The sequence below is a fragment of the Chrysochloris asiatica genome, unplaced genomic scaffold, assembly GCF_000296735.1.
Source record: "Chrysochloris asiatica unplaced genomic scaffold, ChrAsi1.0 scaffold00001, whole genome shotgun sequence".
NCBI classification, from domain to species: Eukaryota; Metazoa; Chordata; class Mammalia; order Afrosoricida; family Chrysochloridae; genus Chrysochloris; species Chrysochloris asiatica.
In genome coordinates this window covers 27,725,217-27,748,001 of record NW_006408519.1, presented here as the reverse complement: position 1 = coordinate 27,748,001, position 22,785 = coordinate 27,725,217, and the positions used below count along the sequence as shown (strand labels likewise).

Below are 22,785 nucleotides of genomic sequence, written 5' to 3'. Positions count from 1 at the left end.
AGCGAATAGTTTCACAGGGGAGGTAGTGACAAGCGAGAAACCTTTCATTACAGATTAGTAAGTAAGCACAAGCAAACCTGTGCTTACTTTTTTATTGGTTCATCCGTCCGTTTTCAGGCACACAAAAGCACACACAAACAGACACACACACCCCTCCCCTCTATTCCTTCCCCCGAGCCATCATTTGGCCCGAATAGCACCATGTGGCTATAAAACAAGTTATTAAGCACGACAGAGAGTTTATCGCGATGATGTGGTTCCTGTAATTTAGGAGTACAGGGATTTCTAGAATGCGTGGTTTCCAGATTCACTGCTGGAAAACAGGGAACCAATTGGTGGCCAGCCTGTATGCACAGCCTTTTTCTGCACATTAGCCATCAAGTTAATTGAATTCATTGGAGTTTCGAACCGGTCGCTAGTTTAGGAAGGACTTTGAATGGAATATCTCTTTCCCCTCCCCGCCTCCTCCTCGCCCCGCTCCTAAAGCCCTCCCCTCCCAACTTCCCAGTCCGCACCTCCCTTCTCCACTCCCCTCACTCCCACTCCCTCCTCCGCCCTATTAAAACACCCACCAGCCCCTTAAGTTGGAGGAGGCAGAAAGGCAACAACAGCGGGGAAGGAGAAGTCAAAAAGTCTGGAAAAAATTACCCAGTCCTGGCGGCGAGCAGCCCATTGAACCAGGGACTTGAACCAGCCCCAGCCAAAGACTTTCTCCTGATGCTGCCTGGGTTCTGCTAAGTCTTCACCCGGCTTTTTTGTGATATCAGGGGGGAAAAAACACAAAACAACACTTTTCTGATATCGGGGGAGAGGGACTGGAGAGGAAGGAAAAGAAAAAGAAAAAAAAAAAAAAGAAGAAAGAAAGAAAAGCAAGAAAGAAGAAAAAGGAGAAAGAAAAAGAAAAAGGCTCAAGTGCAACAGATATAGTAAAGAAAATTCAGTGAAGTTTTCCTGAAAAGTGGGGAGAACCAAATACTGAAGTCTCACCTATACATTTTTAAATGTTGTTTTTAAATTTTTTATTCTTTTTGGCCGGTCGTCTCAAATTCATCTGACCTTATTACCTCAATTTTGGAAACTGCTCTCCACCGACCCTCCGAGACCACACAGATAGACTGAGGACGACTTTATGACCAAAAGCTGAACAAGGTACGTTACCCTGGCGCGCTTTAGGAACTGTTGCGGGTCCTCAAATTAGGTCAGGAAGAGGGAAGAAATTATATACATGTTTCTTTTGTTGTTATTTTAAGTCTTATTTTGATAGAAAAAGTTGGAGGTGTGAAAATTTACAATAGACTGAAAACCAGGGGACTGTTTAGTTTACTCTCAGACTTAACAGAACATCTCTGTCTTTCGCCATCCCTGCAGCGCTCCCCTGAAATCCCCAGCCTCTGGGCACAATCACAGGTAACCTCCCAGCCCGGGATGTACTTTTCCATTCCGCAGGGGCTTCGCAGTTTGGAAGCAAGAATTTCTACTGTGTAAGGAAAATACATTCCGCACAGCCACCCGTCCCCTTACCTCTCCATCCCTTCCCCTTTCCCCACACACTATGTGGGGAGGGCAACTCCGGTACAGTCCAGCGTCTTGTATTTTCAAGGATGAAGCCCGCCTCTTATTTGGAATGCGAAGGGTTAAGCGATTCCGCCTCCCCACTCGGACTTTCGGGGACCCTAGGGAAGGAAAGCCCTTGCCACCTCCCCGCTGCTACCGGCCGCGAACAGCCACTCCCCCTCTTTTCCGGGCCTCCCCAGGTTTGCTTCGCCGGCTCCCATTAGAATGTCAGCTGGGTCTCAGGGCTCTGTTGGCTCGAGAAGGCTGACTGGGGCCTGGGGTCCCTGACGCACCAGCAGTCGTAGCGTGAGGAAGGCGCGCATCCCTCCTGGGGACCGCGCGCCCTGCGCGCACGCAGCTGCAACGTTCCGGGAGCCAATTCCAACGTGGCACGGGGCACGCCGGCGCTGTTTTCTGCCGCTGCAGCATGGGGCACCTCAGCGTGGGGGTTCGGGGGGACAGCCCAGTGCTCAGCTCCAGGATGGAGCGGGGCAGGGGAAGGCGCGGGAACTGAGTGGCCGTGGGCGGCTAGCCAAAGGCGGGTTGGGATGGATAATCAACACCTTGGGCGGAATTCATTACGTGGGTTCCCGCCCAGTGGGAACCAGGGCTCCGAAATCTGTCCCAGTGAGCTAGAGGGCGGGTCTGAAAGGAGGGTCTGTGTAAGGGCGAGAATGGGGAGAAAAGGCTTTTTCCTCTGGCCAAGGAAATGAGGCCGAGGGGAAAAGGCGCTGAAAGGATAATTAAGGTTGGAAAGAGGGGTTGAGAACGGAGAGGCGGTACCTGGAGAGGAGGGCTTACAAGACCCAGGTCCTATTACACAGCCTAAGGTGCCAGCTTCCCCTAGCGCCTCTCTCTCCAGCCCCCAAATGTCTGGCTGCAGTCTTTGGATTGGAGATTACCGCTCGCTCATGGGGCGAGCCAGCTGCGACAGACTCCGCCCTGTCCAGCTCCCCACCCTTTGGGGCGGTTGCTGCCAAACGCGTCTCCGAAGCAGTTGCCCAGAAACGCTACACTCCTCTAACGCTTGTGGCTGGACTGGGATTGCCTTTGACGTCACGCCGGGAGGGGGGTGTGATGCAATAGATTGGGAAGCGCTGATTGGCCACAAAGGGCTTCCCCAACTGGCGCTCGGAGTATATATAGCTTTCAGCTCTTAAACAGGAGGGACACTGCAGATAGGCTTTCCTAAAGAAGGGAGGCTGCTGACAGTAGCAGAACCACTTCGCTTCCCATTGAAGAGTTCAAGGCCTGTTCTCAGATTTCTCACTGGGGTGAAGGCAGATGATAAAGTTCCCTTGGAGGTGTTAAACCTGGTTATAGGAGACCTGGTGGTATCAAACATTCTGCTAAACCCACCAGCTGCTCTGTATGAGAAAGGTGTAGCAAGCACAATTTTGGACATCCCTCAGAGCCTCCTACTCTGTCCTCCTCCAGAGTCGCCATGAGTCCAACTCTACCAGATTGTAAGGGATAAACCGGCTTATCATCTTTCTTAAAGAGCATTTTAAGAATAAAGCTTTTGAAGGCTAATTTATATTCAAATGTATGCCAATGATGCTGATTTAAAATTAAATAATATTCTATAGAGAATGGACTAGGACAATTATATATGAGCCTTAAACAATTGTATAGGTCTATCAATTTTAAATTGTACAAATTGAGTTAAAAAGAACTAAAATTCTCAATTTGTTCTCATTTTATTCCAATATGCGTAAGTTGACATTCCGTTTGGTAGTATTTACCCTCGGAAACCCTGTACAGGGTCGCTATGGGTCGGACCCGACTCGATGGCACTTAACAACAACAACAACAACTATATTTTTCTAAAGGTTTAACAAGCTCAGACATATAGAAGAGAGGTATTACTTTTCCTGTATCCTTCAGATGCTTCCAAAGGTTTTGCTAGATTTATTTTTTTCCACTCTTCTTTCACATTTTCTGTAATTTTTTTAGAATTTTAAAATAAAATAAAACAAAACCCCACTGCCTTCAAGTTGATTCCAATTCACGGTGACCCTAAAGCATAGACAAGAAGTGTTTCATAGGGTCTCAAAGAACCTGCGGTGGATTCCAGGAACGAACCTCACACAGCAGCTCAGTTAACCCACTACACTACATGTGTGTTTGTGATTGCTGGAGCAAAAATTAATGACTTCAGTATCCCAGGGGGACATTTTAATCCTAGAATCGAACATTATATTGAGAATACCACCCATCTGTGGTGCTGGGAGTCCTGGTGTGGCGCTGTGGGTTAATGCGCTGGACTGCAAAGTCAGCATGAACTGCAAGGTTGGCAGTTCAAGCTCACCAGCTGCTCCTTGGAAACCCTATACAAGGTCACTATGGGTCAGAACTAACTCAACAGGACATAATAGCAGTAACACTTATTAATATACGACTTCTCAATGCCATCGAGTTGATTCCAACTCATAGTGCATTTCTGAGATTAAAGCTTTTTAAAAGCAGACAGACAGCCTCATCTTTCTCCCATGGAGCCACCGGTAGGTTTGAACTGCCAACCTTGTGGTAAACTGTCCAATGCTTATCCTACAGGACCACCAGAGTATGTAGACAACTGTAGTTGTATTGACATGTATGTCACCTCACATGCTTGTCTTGTAGCTGGAATTGAATCCTTACTTTACCGAAGAAAGGTATGCAACTTCTAACAAATTCAAGGACTTAATGAATCGGCAACTAGCGTCAAATTTGAACGTCCCTCTCCATAAAGCAAAGATGATACTTAGTTACTTATCTTCTTGGAAAACAAGTTTTGTGGAACAAACGAATAAAAGAGCATCATTGGAAAGTAAATTAGCATGGCCAATCACTTCCCTCAGATCTATAAACTATTACCTCACAATATCGAATGCTATACCTTTTCATATGATTTCCTTATCAGCTAAAACTTTTTTAAACAAATTTCTTTTTAATTGTTAAACAGTCTTTATGATTTTCACATATTCGTTTATTGTTTATTATTGACATCGCGGGGAACAACTATGGATCAAAGTGGGCAAAGTTCCATTATACAGTTAAATTTTAAATCTAAGAACAAGTAGTGTTGTTCCATTATTAGCCGCTTGACTCTTGCATTAAGTGGGAGTAATGAGTTCATAGTAATAAAAGAACAGAGCATGAACCCCACTGTCTCATTCTGGATCTTCCTTTTTTGATCCCTGCATACCCAGGCTAGGTGGCAGCTGGCATGACAGCTGAGTGGGAACAGCTCCCTATGGAAAACTCATTTCTATCATTCCAACTTCACTTTAACCGTTTCCTCTCTAGCAGCAATCTGCTTCGAATCTGAACCATCCTACTGCATATGTTGTTAAGTGCCTTAGAGTGTGTTCTGACTCAGCGACCCTGCCTAGGGGTTCTGAGGAGCACCTGGTAGGTTTGAACGGCTGACTTTGTGGCTCAAACTGACCTTGTGGTCTAATGCATTATCCTACAGCACCACACCAGGATGCCTCCTACTGCATATCACCTTAAAAAAATCAAGCTTTAAATGCCATTTATTTGGAATTTGTATGTTACTGTTAAGTGCTATTGAGTTGATTCCAACACAAAGTGATCCTGTACAGTGTTTTCTGAGTCTATAAATCTTTGGGGGAACAGAAAGCCTCATCTTTCTTCCATAGAGCGGCTGTTGTGCTTGAACCACAGACCTTGTGGTTCATTTGTTGTTGTTAGGTGCCATCAAGTCAGTACTGACTCATAGCGGCCCTATGCTCAACAGAATGAAACACTGCCCGATCCTGGGCCAGCCTCACAATTGTTGGCACACTTGAGCCTATTGATGCTGCCACTTTGCCAATCCATCTTACTGGGGGTCTTCCTCTTTTTCTTTGACCCTCCACCTTACCAAACATGATGTCCTTCTCCAGGGACTGGTTCCTCCTGACAATATATCTGAAGTATAAGAGACGAAGTTTGGCCATCCTGGCCTCCAAGGAGCACTCAGGCTGCACTTCTTCCAACACAGATCTATTGGTTCTTTTGGCAGCCCATGGTACTTTCAATATTCTCCTCCAACACCATAACTCAAAAGCATCAGTACTTCTACAGTCTTCCTTATTCACTGTACAGCTTTCGCATGCATATGAGGTTATTGAAAATACCATGGCTTGGGTCAGGTGCACCTTAGTTCTCAAGCTGACATCTTTGCTCTTCAACACTTTACAAAGTTCTTGTACAGCAGATTTGCCTAATGCAATATGTCGTTTGATTTCTTGACTGCTGCTTCCATGAGTGTTGATGGTTGACCCAAGAAGAATGAAGTCCTTGACAACTTCAATCTTTTCTCCGTTGATAAGAATGTTGTTAAGGAGCTCTGGTAGCGTAGTGGTTAAGAATTGGGCTGCAACAGCAGTTTGAAACTACCATCTGTTCCTTGGGAGAAAGATGCAGCTTTCTGCTCCCGTAAAGATTCACAGCCTCGGAAACCTTGTGCAGGGTCGCTATGGGTCAGAACCAACTCGATGGCACTTAACGACAACAAGAATGTTGTTTATTGGTCCAGTGGTGAGGATTTCTTTACATTGAGATGTGATCCAAAAGTATTGTAATCCATAAGTATTTTAAGTCCTCTTCACTTTCAGCAAGCAAGGTTGTACCATTTGTATATCATAGGTTGTTAATCAGTCTTCTTTGTCTGGAAGCTCATCTGAAATGTGTCCACCATGGGCACTGCTGGCATTTAAAATACGCTTGGCAAGTTTCCAGAATTACTGCAACTCACAAGCCGCTATATAGCGTAGTGGTTACAAATCAGACTGCGAACCTCAAGGTCCACAGCCGGATTCGTAACCACTACTCTACCAGAGCTCCTTGATATATATATATAATTTGTTTGTTTTGTTTTACATGTTGTCAACTCAATTGCAATTCATTGTGACCCTGTGTAGAGTTTCCAGGGAGTGGCTGATGGGTTTGAACTGCCAACCTTGTGGTTAGCAGTCCAGTGCTTATCCTACAGAGCCACACCAGGACTCCGTGAATAGAAGGGAGCTTTAAAAAGTTTGTGAAAAAATTCCATTGTCTTCTAATTCCATTTTTCCACGAAGTTTTTGAAGCCCCCTCCAATAGTTGATAGCTCCTGTTGAGTTGATACTGACTCACGGTTACCCATGAATGCACACAACTGCTCCGTAGGACTTTCGAGGCAGTAACCTTTCTGGATGGGTTCAAATAGCCAACCTTTACTGGTAGTCTTGTGCTTAATTGTTTGCATCACCCGGGGACAGCACATATAACTATTTGTATATAACTGTTTATATAAATATGTGGAGTCCTGGTGTGGCACTACAGAAGCACTGGACTGATAACCACAAGATGGGCAGTTCAAACCCACCAGCTCCTCCTTGAAAGTCCTACGCAAGGCCGCTGTAAGTCTGAATGAACTCAAAGGCACTTAATAACAACATATCGGTCCTGGTGTCTTGCTGTAATATTAATTACTGGTATTCTAACTGCAAGGTCGGCAGTTCAAGCTCATCAGCTGCTTCTTGGAAACCCTATACAGGCTCACTATGAGTCAGAACTGACTCGACAGCACTTAACTAGATAGTCAGTATTGCACTGTTAAATATTTTATTAAATCAATAAATTTAAACGAAGTACTACTGAGTTCCTCTTACATTGCATATACATCTGTACTGTGGAATCTTCAGAACTGAGTAAGATGTAGTTTATATGCTCATGGATGCCTTCATACAGAAAGTATGCTCAAAGGAGCCTTTAAGTGATCATACTACAGGCCAAAATTTAATCTGGTCTGTAGAAAAAATAAAATCATAAGTATTGTTTATTGCATACTTAATATGCCATGTTGTTGTTTCTGTTAAGTGCTGTCGAGTCAATTACAACCCATAACGACCCTGTACAGGGTTTCCAAGGAGCAGCTGGAGAGCTTGAACCATCCACCTTACAGTTCAAACGACTTTGTAGTCTGAGGCATTAACCCACAGCGTACACTTTAATGTTGTTGTTGTTAAGTGCCGTCGAGTTGGTTCCAAGTCATCGTGGCCTTATAGAAGGCTTCCAAGGAGTGGCTAGTGGGTTTGAACCACCAACCTTGTGGCTCAAATGACCTTGTGGTCCAGTGCTTATCTTAGAGCTCCCCACCAGGACTGTATTCCTAGCCTGCAAGTAAAATTTTATAAATAAATCTTGTCTCAGAAAGTTTAAACAATGTACTGGAAGTCACAGTGTTGGTGAAGGGTGAGAAGAGCATTTACTCAAAGATGTCTTGAATGCAATGCCTATCAACTGGGTTATACTGTATCTGGATGAGCCAAGTTTTATGGGAGTGCATCTGACTGAGGTTGATTTAGGAACTATTTCAGAAAGTGCTATGTATAACTACATATGGCCATAGCCGGTAGACATAGTACCCAAGAGTCAGTGTAGGTACATATAGAACTAAGATTCCACTGCAAATCTTTTTGCAATTTTATACAATGTGAATTAAATTTAGGATTGTGAAGTTAAGGAACCAAGAGGACAATTAGGAGAATGGGCATCTTAATAGTAATTAATTAATACTGATGCAAAGGAAGAGAAGCCAGAAACCTACAACTAAAGCAAGGTGGGCGGTTTTCAAACCCACCAGCCACTGATCAGAAATCCTAGATAAGGTTTCTATGAGGCAGAACTGATTGACAACACTTAATAACAGCAAACAATAGTCTTAACCAAAGTAGATTGTTGGGGTTTGGTTTTGTTTTCCCTACAGCAGATGAGAGCTTGGTTTCAGGGTCTCTGCTGGGATAGCTTCAGTGGGAATGGAGAAAAAAAAAAAAAAGGTCACAATCGGACCGGGAATCGAAATCGGTGACGTAGAAGACTGTGGAACGGGAATAGGAAGGAGACCTTTAAGCCCTCTTGCTCTGTGTTCCAAAAGGCAATTTGTTCTAATGTGAAGACTACTGGAGATGTCATTTGGGTACTTCTGCCTCCAATTTTTAGTTGGGAACAGAGTGATAGATAAAGTCATATGAATGTGTGTGGCGCTGTAGGATAAGCACTGTACTGCTAACCATAAGGTAAGTGGTTTAACTCCACCAGCTGCTCCTCGGAAACCCTATAGAGGGCCGCTATGAGTCAGAACTGACAGGACAGGACTTAACAGCAATGCAAATGAGGTCATGAGAGAATCGTCTTTGACTTAAAACCAATGGTTTCCAAATGTCAATGTATATTAGAATCACCTGGGGAAACTGACAAAAACAAACAACCAACCCAATACCCTGGTGAACCCCATACCAGTTAACTGAAAATGTCCAGCAAAGTTTGGAAACCACTACTTGAACCTTTTTCTTATCATACCTTCCTACTCTAATATTAGCAATTACATGGCTAATCAATTGCTATCAAGTTGATTCCAATTCATGGCAATCCATGTGTTACAGAGTAGAGCTTCTTTATGGGTTTAACCTTAACACTGCTGGTGTGGTGCTGTAGGAACACCACTGGATTGCTAAATACAACATCAGCGTTTCAAACCCAACAGCCACTCCTAGGAAACCCTATACAGAGTTGCTATGAGTAAGAACCAACTGAATGGCACTCAACAACAACAACACAGGTCTTTGTACCTTAAAACTGCTGGTTAAACATTTAAGATTGAAAAGCTTCTAGGGGACGGGGGCCCCCGTGAGGGCCAGGTGAACCCTGAGCATATTATCACTGCTACTGGATCAAAGAAAGGAGAGGAATCTATGTCCTCTCATTCTGTACTGAGTCTAAATGTGCTTATCCGTTTACTCAAAAGGTAGTTATTGAGTATGAACTCTTCACCAAGGTCTGTTTCTGGCACAGTGATATAGAAGTGGATTGAGTCAGACAAGTTCCTGTGGTCATGAAGCACACTGCTTAGAAAATAAAGCAGGGCAAGGGAAAAGAGGGTTACAGGGAGGAGAGGGCAGGGTGGAGGAGCTACTTTAGACAGGAGGGTAAGCTAAGATCCCTCTGAAGAGGGACCGTTTGATCTCATCTCTGCAGCCTCTCCAAGAGACTGCAGTAATCTGACATTGCTTCACTTTCTCCCAGAGCCCACACTGAAGGGTCACTTTCTGGAAGTGATGGGAGCTCCGTTCTTCCTTTCACCCAACACTTTGTCCTGTGGCTAATACAAGGTCATGAGGGGAGGAAAAGACTGATGTCCAATGACCTTTAGAATCTTCCTTGGAGTATTTGAGCTACTGGAGAGGTTTTATATCTGCTCCTTAGAAATAACAAAGATACTGCAAAATTTGTCATGAGGATTTGAATGTCTTCAGCAAATATTTGATGGCGTTATTCTACTATGTGGTTTCTCCTTCTACTTTTTGTGACTTTGGGCAAGTTGCTTAAACACTCAGTGTCTTCATCACACGTGTATGTCACTATAACAATAACTAGGATAAGCACTGGACTGCTAACTGCAAGGTCAATGGATCAAACCTACCAGCTGTTCCCCAGGAGCCCTATACAGAGTTGCTATGAGTCATAACCAACTCAACAGTACTTAACAACAACAACAACAAAGAAAAAGTCCTTAAGATTCAGTAAGATAATACTATTAACGGGGCCCTGGTGTGGCATTGCTCAGTAGATGCTGGACTGCTAACTACAAGGTTGGTGGTTAGAATCCACCAGTCACCCCTTAGAAACCCTTTACAGGCTCTCTATGAGTCATGATGGAATTGATGGCACTTAACAATGACATTATACAAAATAGAGCCTTGCACACCATAAATCGTAGCTGCCATGATGAGGAGGAGGATAATGATCAATAAAATTCCATTTATTCATTCAATAAATATTTACTGAGTACCAACCATACAGGAGTCCTGATGTAGTGCTATAGGATAAGCAGTGGATTGCTAACCACAAGGCTGACAGCTCAAACCTACCTGTTGCTCCTTAGATTTTACCACCTGCTGCTCCTTGGAATCTTTATACAGGGTTGATACGAGTCAGAACAGATTTGACAGCACTTAACAACAACCGCCACTATAATCCAAGCCATGCTTTATGTTCTTAGGGCATGTCATTGGAAATATATAAAAGGAAATCAATAACTTTGTGGGGCTTACATTGTGGTATATGAAGCCATTTTCTACCACTTGGTCGGCATAGAATTCTCTAGAGTATAGTAGTTAGTGAACAATTAGGATCAAGTCTGATAGCAATTTAAAAATCAATTAGTAGACTAATATGGTTGGTTGGTTATGTGCCGTGGAGTCGGTTCCAACTCATAGCGACCCCGTACAGGGTTTCCAAGGCTGTAAATCTTTAGGGGAGTAGAAAGCCTCATCTTTCTTCCGCGGAACAGCTGGTAGTTTCAAACTGCTGACCTTGATGTTTGCAGCCCGATTTGTAACCACTACACTACCAGAGCTCACAAAAACCATGCAAGTTTTATATTTGAAATGTTTATGAAATATAGATTTCTAAATGATCTCTTCCTGGAGCAGTAAGCTCTATGGTTTAGGATTGCATTAACCTCATTTTCCAATTTAACAACAAAGCCACATGTCTGACAAGGAGAGTGTGCTTAGGAAAACAGAGCATTTGAATTGGGGATTGTCTCAGAAATCCCAGCACATGTGGTACCCATATCTCTGAAATCACCCAGGGGAAATTATAAAGAAACACATCTTGTGTGTCACTCTCTGAGATCAATGTATTCCCTCCACAAAGCTGGCTCTAAAACATGCCTTTTGCCCCTTGACCTGTGCTGAGAGGCTGCGTGTGTCACATGAAGCAACAATGAAGTGTCTTGCAGATATGTAAAGGTTTAATTCTAGTCATGTTGCTGCAGTTTTGCTAGTAACTTTTCCCAGGCCACAAAAGGATGTTATGTAGATGCTTATGACATAAGAGGGTGTTCCCACTTTAGCTGTGGCCAGCAGATGCTATGTGAACACTTGCTGTGTCCATGTGTGCTGATAAAAGCAAGGAAAATGTGAATAATGGGAAAGAAAGACAGGCCGGTGTTTTGTTGGCTGTGGTAACTTTTAAAGACAAGCTAAGCACACACTTAAACTTCTCCCTGGCAAAGTGTTTGAGTCCCCTTGAAATGTTTCACTCTTGTGAGAATGAGTCACATCTTGGAATAGATAGCCCCAAGTCTGGTGCTCCCAGCACCTTTATGTTTTAGTTCATGTCTCCTTGTGGAGTCCCCAACCATCCTGTCAACTGTGTTCATTAACAAGGGATGCCTTTAGCTAAAAACTCAGCATTTCACCATTCTGCAGCCACCTGGATTTTCCTTCTGTGGTATGATTACTCTCATCAAACTCACATGGCATCCTATGAAACCATACCTAGGTGGTAGAAGTAGATTCTCACCTTTGTATCTTGTTTTGTTTTTGCTTCCTAGTTAGCAGGTAGGTCCCCAGGTGGCACAGTTTGCACTCAACTTCTAACCCTATGGGTTGACAGATCAAACCCACCTAGTCATACCAAGGAAAATAAACCAGGCAAACTGCTTCCATAGAGATCATAAGAACCCCCTATGAGGTGGTTTTGTTTTGTTTCAGTTAGCAGATGCTTTAAATTACATTGAGATTTTGGATTTTTAGAGCACTTTTACAAACACTATTTTATATCGTGGCTTTGATAAGTATTATTATCTCCAGTAAGCAAAGCGAAATGATGATTGTAAGCTAGAACTCTGTCTTTAGACTGCTTCACGTTACCTAAGTTGTACTAATGGTGGTGGTTGTTGGTAAGAGCTGTCGATTTGCTTCTGACTCATACTGACCCTACATAGAGTTTTCGGGGAGCAGCTAGGTGGTGGGTTTGAACTGCCAACCTTGCATTAGTCCACACCAGGATGCATTCATTAGGGTGAACTAAAACTCAAAATGCATGGTGGGTACACAGAAAAATCATACAAACAAATGAAAACTCAGAAGATTATTTCTTGCCAACAAGGAGTCTCTAGGACAGGAGTTTCTAAATGGTGGGTGGTCCCCTGCCATGTGACAATTCAGCGACTTAAGACAATGAAGCTCCTTCTGCATTGGGGCCAGGACCTTTTGCTGTGCATTGGGAAAGAGAGATTGGAGAAAGCCTACTGTCTGTTTAAAATTACTATTGGAAGTTGCACATCTCAGAATTCCAACGATTGGAACTCTGTGCTCAGGAAGGATGGGTGAGCAGCTACTTAATATTTCTGCAGAGTATACTGGATCCCCACTCAGGACTACGTGCCATGTACAGCTGCAGGGCATAGCATGTGAATGTCAGTAACCACCATGACCATTGTAGGTGAGCATTTTATTTTAATATGAATGAGAAATATATAAAGAACATAAATATTTTTTAAATGTAAAGAGCATATCAAGTGATTTTACAGAGATCTTTACAGAGATTTATTTGGTGTTCATAAATTATTTAGATTAAATAAAAAGATAAAGTACTAGTTAAATGTAAGTACAAACAAATTTGAAGTTGGGGTGAACGATTGAACTTGAGGACACTACATTACACCATATGGGTCCCTGTGTCCATTCTTGGCAGAGGAAGGAAATCAGCTTGAGGGAAAAATAAATGCCCAACATTAAAGATGGCTTAGAAAATACAGAGAAGTTGTCCTTCTATCCCTGAGTTATTAAAAACCTTATTCAAGAGATACACAAGCTTTAGAAAGGAGTACAACATTGGCTGTAATTGTTATTAAGTGGCTTTGAGTAAGCTCTGACTCATAGCAACCCTGTATAGGGTTTCTGAGGAGCTGCTGGTGAATTTGAACCCTCCGACCTTACAGTTCAAACTGACCTTGCGGTCCAGTGCACTTTTCCACCATGTCACATATATAAGTTTCTTTCTTTTCTTTTTTAAAAAACAATGGTTCCCCTTCTAACTTGTGGATTGAGTGAAGCAAACCATTCACTTTGCGTTCAGTAAATCATACACTGTATTTCATCTCAATGATTGCAATCCCCTCCATGTAACATCACAATCCTATCTCTTCTCTGTGGTTCTTATTTCCCTGACTCCTTTCTCCACCATGCTGAACTGTGTCCCATAGGTAAATGCTGCTCTTTTGATCTTTAATGGTTGGCCATCTAAGGTCTGTGTGCCTCACTAGTGTTTGGGTCTCCTATGTGGCGTTGTGGGTTAATGCACTGGACTGCAAGGTCAGTTTGTACCTCAAGGTCTGTGCATTCAAGCTCACCAGCCACTCTTTGGAAACCCTATACAGGGTCCCTATGAGTCGGAACCAACTAGATAGCACTTAACTAATAACAGTAATGTACCTATCTATTGGTTGGCTGAATGTTTCATGTTTAATGAGCTACAGCTTCCACGAAGGTGGGAAACTCTACTGTTGAAATTAAGAATGAGATTATTTATTAGTTATGTCTAAAAACTATTATTATGCACAAACTCTGCTTCAGAAGGTGTGCTAAGCCACAGGGCAAGAAGGTCAGAGAGATGAATCAGAGAAGGCTTTTGTTTTAATTCCTCAGGATCTTACAGTCTGGTGGTTTATGATGGTGAATGGGGGAGACAGACATCGGGACAAAGTTGAATTCAGAATTATAAGGGCTTCAGTAGGTATCTGGACAGACAAGATGCCTAGGAATTAGAGTATTTTTAATGCCAGAAAAGACTTTGGAAACAATTGAGTCTAAGTACTCTTACTTACCTACTTAAAAATTGAGACTCCCCCCACCAAGAGCGACTCCCCCAAGGTCACACAGCTAGTTAGTGAAAGAGATGAGAATGGGATTACCAGTATCCTGATCTCCATGGCAAGGGTCAGACTTGAAATGTGGAAGTCCTGGTTTGTGCTGTGGGTTCATGTGCTGGACTGCAAAGTCTTTTGAACTGCAAGGTCTGTGCTCCTTGGAAACCCTATGGGACAGAACTCTCTCGACAGCACTTAACAACAACAACAACAATGTTAGAGATGAGATGAAATTATGAATGAGAAATTTATCAAAGCCTTCTGTAGTCAGTACTGGTAGTGAAAAAGGCAATGCGGGGGTGAAGTGGGGGGAGATGCAGGGAGAGAGATTGCCCTAGGTGTTAGGACCCCACTATGACCACATCTGCAAACTTCAGGCTTAGACAAGTGATCTAAGGCATTGAGAATCTTAAAGCCATGAATTTGAATTTCCCATGATATGTGGCACTATCGTACCATCTGAATTTTGAAACAGTCCTTATGTCTGTTTTGCAGATGAGCAAACTGAGGTACAGAAAAGGCACACCATTAGCTCAATAAGAAACGCAGGGTTAGAACTCCTGGATGCTTCTAGTCTAACATCCTCTTCATGATAGCATGTTTATAGCAGGCGCGGGGCACAGGAATGGTTAATCAAGCCTGTTGCTTTATTCTATTGCAGATGCATTGTGAGAGATTTCTATGCATCCTGAGAATAATTGGAACCACACTTTTCGGAGTCTCTCTTCTCCTTGGACTCACAGCTGCTTATGTTGTTGGCTACCAGTTTATCCATACGGATAATTACTATTTCTCCTTTGGACTCTATGGTGCCTTTTTAGCATCACACCTCATCATCCAAAGCCTATTTGCCTTTTTGGAGCATCGAAAAATGAAAAGGTCCCTAGAAACCCCAATTAAGTTGAACAAAACAGTTGCTCTCTGCATTGCTGCCTATCAGGAAGATCCCACCTACTTAAGGAAATGTTTGCAATCTGTGAAAAGGATCACCTACCCTGGAATTAAAGTCGTCATGGTCATAGATGGCAACTCAGATGACGACCTTTACATGATGGATATCTTCAGTGAAGTCATGGGCAGGGACAAGTCCACCACTTACATCTGGAAAAACAACTTCCACGAAAAGGGTCCCGGGGAGACGGAGCAGTCGCACAAAGAGAGTTCGATATATGTTACCCAGTTGGTCTTGTCCAACAAAAGTATCTGCATCATGCAAAAGTGGGGTGGAAAGAGGGAAGTCATGTACACAGCCTTCAGAGCCCTGGGACGAAGTGTGGATTATGTGCAGGTATGTTTCTAGGTGCCTGCCAGTGCAAACATACAGTGAAATAAAGCGGCTTTTGTATCTCTCCGGTCATATGCTATAGCCCATCCTTGTCCCTTCTGAACACAGTACTTCTTTCAGTTCATTTGAAAACAGCAGGACTGTTGAAATCACATTTTGAAAGAGTGAGAGAGAGAGAGAGAGAGAGAGTAAAAAACTTAACGGAACTGTTAAGGCTATCTCTGAAAATGCTTAAATTTGTGCAGTGCTATTTGTTAGAAATCAAGATTATTTTGAACATGACACCCTTTCTTCCCTCTTCTCCCCCTTCCTTACCTTCTCTGCTTGTCCCATTCTGCCAAGTCAAATCCAACGTCATTTTCCACACTCTTAAAATCTCCAACCTGGTAAGAAAATGTCTGCCTGTGCAGAAGAGTCTTTAGGAAATCTGCAGACTGAGGGGGAGGCTTAGAAATTTGTTTTTTGTTTGTTTGGTTTGTTTACTAAGAAATGAGCAACATAGGAGTGGTGAGAACAATTTTTATTTCAAATGGTAAAAAAAAAAATTCAAAATTGAGAGAGAAAAAGGGTGAAGGGAAAATGAAAAAAATAAAATAAAATAAAATTCTGAGAGCAGTTAGAGTAATGTTTACTTCACTCCCCAAACAGCATTACCTCACTTGCTGCAATCTGACCTTGGGAAGCATTTGGGGTGATGTTTGTGTGCATCCTCCTTACTTCCCTGCTCACTCTCAGCTCTCCTTCTCTTGGTTCTCCTGGCCGCTTTCTTCCTTAGGACGTTAGTAGTGTCCCTGTGAGTGACCTGGTTTCTGTGGATTCTTCAATTAGATTTGGGGCATGCTTATGTCAAGAAGGGAGGGATGTCCTGATTTGACAAGATCCACTGGGGTGATCTGCTTCTTAAAGTGAAATCCTCCTTCCCACCAGCCTTATCATATTTTAAAAGGACCTTCATTATTGTTATTGTTAAGTGTCCTTGAGTCATTTCTGACTCGTTGTTGTGTGTCATGGAGTCGGTTCTGACTCATAGTGACCCTGTACAGAGTTTCCGAGGCTATAAATCTTTATGGGAGCAGAAAGCCTCATCTTTCTCCTAAGGAACAGCTGGTAGTTTCGAACTGCTGACCTTGAGATTAGCAGTCCGAGTTGAAAACCACTGTGCTACGAGAGCTCCTTTTCTGACTGTATAGGGTTTCTGAGGAGTGGCTGATGGTTTGTGAACCTCCACCTTGCGGTTGAGATTGACTTTGTTGTCCAGTGCCTATCCTACAGTGTCACACCATGGTTTTTACTACCCCTCAAAGGTCCCTGGGTGGTGTAAACTTTGATGAAGGAAGAACCCACCTTTAGTTGCCTCAGGGGGACACACCTGGTCACCTGCTTCTGAAAATCCTTGAAAACCCTGTGGAGCAGTTCTGTTCTGTACATAAGGGCTGGCTTAAACCAAAATCTACTCAAAGACAAGTAACAATAACAAACTACCCTACAATTATATCTACAGGGTCTTTCATTGGAATGAGGTGGGAATAGGCTCCGGCTTGGAGTCAATGGACTAGCCTCTAGTTCTAGGCAATCCTAGTTGTTTGAACTTGATCCAAGACCACCTCCCTGAGCCTCAGTTTTCTGGGTTTGTTGTTGTTGTTAAGTACCATGGAGTAGGTTCCGACTCATAGTGACCCTGCACAGGGTTTCCGAGGCTGTAAATCTTTGTGGGAGCAGAATGCTTCATCTTTCACCCGCGGAAACGTTGACAGTTTTCTGGGTAGTAAACGAATTTCATAGGAATTTTGAGATGACCACATCAAATAATGTATTTTTAAAGAACTCTAGTAGCATAGTGGTTATGAGTCAGGCTGCTAACCTCAAGGTCAGCAGTTCAAAACTACCAGCCATTCCACAGGAGAAACATGAGGCTTTCTGCTCCCATAACAAAAAACCGTATATAGGGTGGCTGTGAGTTGGAACTGACTCCACAGCACAAAACCATGCCCCCCACAAACTAAAGATGTTATGGTAATATTAATATGGTTATGATTTTACTTTTAATATTACTATTATTTATTATTTATTAGTGTTCCTAGTGGTCTCATGGCTAGGATTCAGCACTTTCACTGCCATAGCCCAGGTTTGATTCTCCTGGGAAGAAATATTTGTAGTACTGGTGTGGCACTGCACGTTAGTGAGCTGGACTGCAAAGCCATTTGATCCACAAGGTCAGTAGTTCAAGCTCACCAGCCACTCCTCGGAAACCCTATACAGGGTCGCTATGGGTTGGAACCAACTCAACGGCACTTAGAACAACAACAGCGACAACAATAAATTATTATATTATGGAGTCTCTGGATGATGCAAAAGATTAAGACACTTAGCTAAAAATTGAGAGGTTGGAGGTTCAAGTCTCCAAAGTTGTCTCTGAAGACCTGGTAATCTATTTCTAAAAAAAAAAAATCAGCCATTGAAAACCCTAAGGAATACAGTTCTACTCTGACAGACCTGGGGGTCTTCAGAATGGGAATTGAGTTGACAGCAAGTGATTACTGCTTTTTCTTTTTAATCAACTAGTTTTTATTGGAAAATTACAGTACCTGTTAATTGTCATCACAGGTTTAATTTTCGTTGCTATTTGCAGAGTTTGGAGGCAACACTGAGTATTAATCTCATTTCTTGGAAGTTGGTCGAGTTTCTCTCATCTTTCAAAATTAAGGTTTTTCAGGTATCTCAACACGTTCAGTTTTCATAGTAAAACTTTAGGCACAGATGAAGGATGACATGACATTTTAAAGAAAGGGTGATTGAGAAACACAGGATTTGAAGAGTGACATTCAGGGCCTACAGTGAGAATACATCTATTTGAGTAATTTACCTTTAATTCTAGTTATAACAACAGCTAGATTGGTCATCTCTAATTAAGGTATTTTCAGTAATCTCATATGCGTGCGAAAGCTGGACAGTGAATAAGGAAGATCGTAGAAGAATTGATGCTTCTGAGTTATGGTGTTGGAGGAGAATATTGAAAGTGCCATGGACTGCCAAAAGAACCATAGATCCGTTTTGGAAGAAGTGCAGCCAGAGTGCTTCTTGGAGGCCAAGATGGCCAAACTTCACCTCTCATACGCTGGACATATTGTCAGGAGGGATCAATCATTGAAGAAAGACATCATGTTTGGTAAGGTGGAGGGTCATAGACAAAGAGGAAGACCCCCAGTGAGATGGATTGGCCAGGTGGCAGCATCAATGGACTCAAGTGTGGCAACAGTAGTGAGGTTGGCCCAGGATCGGGCAGTGTTTCGTTCTGCTTTGCCTAAGGTCGCTGTGGGTCAGTACCGACATGATGGCACCTAACAACAACAACAACAATTAAGGCCCCATTATGAATTGTTGTTGTTACTGTTTTTGAACCTGTCATTGAAAAAACCCTTTCTCCCATCAGTCTTGTTTTGAATTTTGTTTGTATCCTTGACAACTGTCGGGGGTGGGGGTGGGGGGAATGAAAATATGAAATGCCAGAGTAGATTTCCGGCACAGTTAAGCAGTATTATGAACTTCCCTTTCTTCAGGGTGAAGCTTCTGAATAGATTGATTTGAGTAACGACTGTTAGCAAGGTCCTGACATCTCCAGGGACTCTCAGCAAATTCCAAACAAGAATACAGACGTTTCATAGTCCTCATGCCAGTTAGTTTCATTCTGATGTCTGCCCCTCATCAAACCCCTGGATATTTAGTCATTGTTGACCTACAGACATGGCAGTTTTATAAGGTTCCACCAAATGCATTCTCATCTTCTATTCTGACAGAATAGAAGTTGCAGAGCAGAAGCCACATAAAGACAAGAGGGAGAGAAAGTCCAGGGTGTTGACGACTAAGCATATAAACGATCAAACTTGGAGTACACATTGGTTAGAGGAGGGAGGAAGCAAAGTTCAAGTGTAATACACTGGAAAAATGGGGGCTGGGACAAGTTAATGGAATGTCTTGCTAACCTGGCTGGAGAATACTGCTTAACTGTGCAGAGAGATAGCCAAAAAAGATTGATTTCAAGTTGCAGCTGGGTTGTTGGAGCTGATCATGACTCCAGTTGATGTTGAATAGATGGCTTGCTTATTGTTCTCATCATCTATTATTTCATACTTCAACACTCTCCCATGGCCCTAGCCAAACTCCTTCTTCTTTAACTACAAACGCATGACCTTGCCTCCTTCTGAAAATGAACTTAGAATTACTGATTCTGCCCTGATCTTTACTCTCTGCTGCTTGGTTTTAGGATTACCCAGCCTCACATTCTATCTCAAGGGTAACCTTTCTACCTTCGTGCCATGACCCTTTGGGTCTGCTCTCTGTCTTTTTTAGAGTAAGTTTTTATCAATTGCTACCTCCCGTTTAGTGTCTCTTACCCTTCCTGTGTAGTCTTTCCTTATGGCTACTCTCTCAGCCTTTTTGCTATTCTGTTAATTAATGCTCACATGGCATACTGAGGGAGAACTCTATTCTAGGAGAAAATCAGTGTGGTAGCAAATTTATTTGATGATGCTGGAGGTCAATTTCAGAGATATATAAGAGAAGAAAACTGCCAAAGCGAGAAAAGACCAGAAACTGAATGAAGAAAAAGGGGACAACGAGGAAGATTTTGTTAATTCTAAACAAAAGCATTTTCTGGAGAGACTTTCCCCACTCACCCTCCTGAAGGGAGACCGATTCTGACCTTTCTGCATGAGGTAGGGGAAAAGTCTTGCTTGTTGCTATTGGGTACCATCGAGTCACTACCGACCCATAGCGGCCCGGTGAACAACAGAGTGAAACACTGCCCGATCCTGGGCCAACCTCACAATTGTTGCTATGCCTGACCCCATGGCTGCTGCCACTGTGTCAATCCAATTTGTTAAGGGTCTTCCTCTTTTTCTCCAATCCTCCACTTTACCAAACATGATTTCCTTCTGCCGTGACTTGACTGGACACTTTTACTAATATGTCAGAAGTACGAGAGATGAAGTCTAACTATCCTTACTGCCCAGAGGCACTCTGGCTGCACTTCTTCCAACACAGATTTGTCTGTTCTTTTGGCAGCCCATGGCACTTTCAATATTCTCCTCCAACACCATAACTCACAAGCATCAATTCTTCTATGGTCTTCCTTATACACTGTCCATATTTCACATGCATAAGAGGCTGTTGAAAAAAAACATCGTTTGGGTCAGGTGCACCTTAGTCCTCAAACTGACATCTTTTGCTTTTTAACATTTTTTTAAAGAGGTCTTGTGCAGCAGATTTGCCTAATGCAATATGTCATATGATTTCTTAACCGCTGCTTCCATGAGTGTTGATGGTTGATCTAAGCAAAATGAAGTCCTTGACAACTTCAATCTTCTCTCTATTTATATGGATGTTGCTTATTGGTCCAGTGATAAAAGCCTTGCTTACCTCTTCAAAATAATATTTATACGTGTAATTCACATTTCTTGTTAGCAAAGTAACATGTTTATGTTGTTGTTGCTAAGCACTGTTGGTTGAGTCGATAACTTCCCATAGCAACCCTGTATAGGGTTTCCGAGGAGCAGCTGGTGAGCTTGAACTGCCGACATTGCAGTTCAAATGGCTTTGCAGTCTGACACATTAGCCCACAGCACCACATCAGGACTCCATAAAACATGTGTGTAGTTGTCCATAGAATCCTGATTGGTACAAAGAGAATAAACACATTCAACTGGTAGTCCAAAGGTTGGAGATTTGACTCCACTCACATGCACCTAGGAATAAAGGTCTGGCAATCTTAAAAATTTGGCCATTGAAAACCATGTGAAGCACAATTCTACTCTGCTTCTCATGCAGTTGCCATGATTCAGAATTGATTCTGACAATGTTGGGCTCTAGTAGCTCATTTAGAAACTATAGAACAACAAAATTAAAATCATCTGAAAAAATAAATGTCTTTATAGATTGTCAAGTTTAATATTTTTTAAGCATAAACCCTTTTAAAAATAATTTGGAGATATTGTTATGGTGACATATTTTGTATTATGTTATTAAGAGCATGGTGGTTCTGTAGGATGAGCACTAGACTGTGAGCTTCAAGGTCACTAGTTCAAGCTCACCACCTGCTCTGAGGGAGAAGGATGAGGCTGAGGCTTTCTGCCTCCTGGAAAAGATTTACAGCCTCAGAAATCCTATACAGGGACCCTGTGAATCAACACCTTCTTGACAGCACTTAGCAACAACAAATCATCTTATTTGTCTTATTTTTTTAACTTAATATCAGAAGACTTTCAAAAGATACTTTGTTATCTAGATTGTATATTTGTTTTATTCATATTTCTTATCACTGACTATGGATATAACGTTTTAAGTGGTCGCCAGTATATGAGACAAATCAAGAAGCAATGTGTGCATTAGGGATTTCACAGTAGAAAATATGCAATAAGTATGAACATCTCCTCAAAGAGAAGATTGTAGGAGGTGACAGTACAATTACTTAATTTGGTAGCATCTTAAGCATATGAAATTCTTCCAGTGAGAAAAACAAAATTGGATATGCCATTTGACTGATTTCTGTTCTGTATTGGTCCATTCTTTGTGGTACCGTGAGTGTATACTCCTTCCTTCTTCATTCAGTAGATTGCCTTAGAATTCTTCAGTATTGGAGCCCAAAACTTTTCCTTCAGTACTTTCAGCTTGAGAAATGCTGAGTGTCTTCTTCTTCTTCTTTTTTTTTTTTTAAATTGCAGAGTTTTACACATTCCATTATAATACTTAACTTTGTTTTTCCAAGTTGCCCTATGAAATTTTCTGTTCAGTTCTTTTATTTCATCATTTCTTTCAGTTGCTTTAGCTTCTCTGCATTCAGGAATAAATTTGAGTCTCTTCTCATATCCATTCTGATCTTTTGTTTATTTCTTGTCTTTGTAATGACCTTTTGTTTTGTTTTGTTTTCATATACAAAGTTCTTGATGTCATTCCAAAACTCCTCTTGTCTTCAGTTATTAGTGTCTAATGCTTCAAATCTGTACTTGAGATGGTCTCTAAATTCAGGTGGGATATACTCAAGGTCATATTTTGACTCTCATGAACTTTAGTTTTCTTCTGCTTCAGCCTTAACTTGCTTATAAGCAATTAATGCTGTTAAAAGTATGACATGTTCTGTAGTCGGCCCCTGCCCTTGTTTTGATTGATGATACTGAGTGTCTTCATTGTCTCTTCCCACAGATAGTCAATTTGATTCCTGTGTTTTCCATCTGGTATTTGCAATGAATAGGTCATTTGT

The 22,785-nt window shown here is 42.3% G+C and overlaps 1 protein-coding gene across 2 annotated transcripts in view; it reads left to right on the top strand.

Moving 5' to 3' along the window:
- The first annotated feature begins 621 nt into the window (after positions 1–621).
- LOC102813576 (hyaluronan synthase 2-like) overlaps positions 622–22,785 on the top strand; it is a 38,355-nt gene continuing 16,191 nt past the window's right edge. Inside the window, exons 1-2 of one of the 2 annotated variants that reach the window (XM_006830680.1) lie at positions 622–1,149; positions 14,910–15,536. In XM_006830680.1, coding sequence (XP_006830743.1) covers positions 14,910–15,536 — 627 coding nt within the window. In that variant the 5' untranslated portion in view covers positions 622–1,149. Of the gene's footprint in view, positions 1,150–14,909; positions 15,537–22,785 lie in introns of those variants that run through there. The other variant, XM_006830681.1, reaches the window with a different exon arrangement.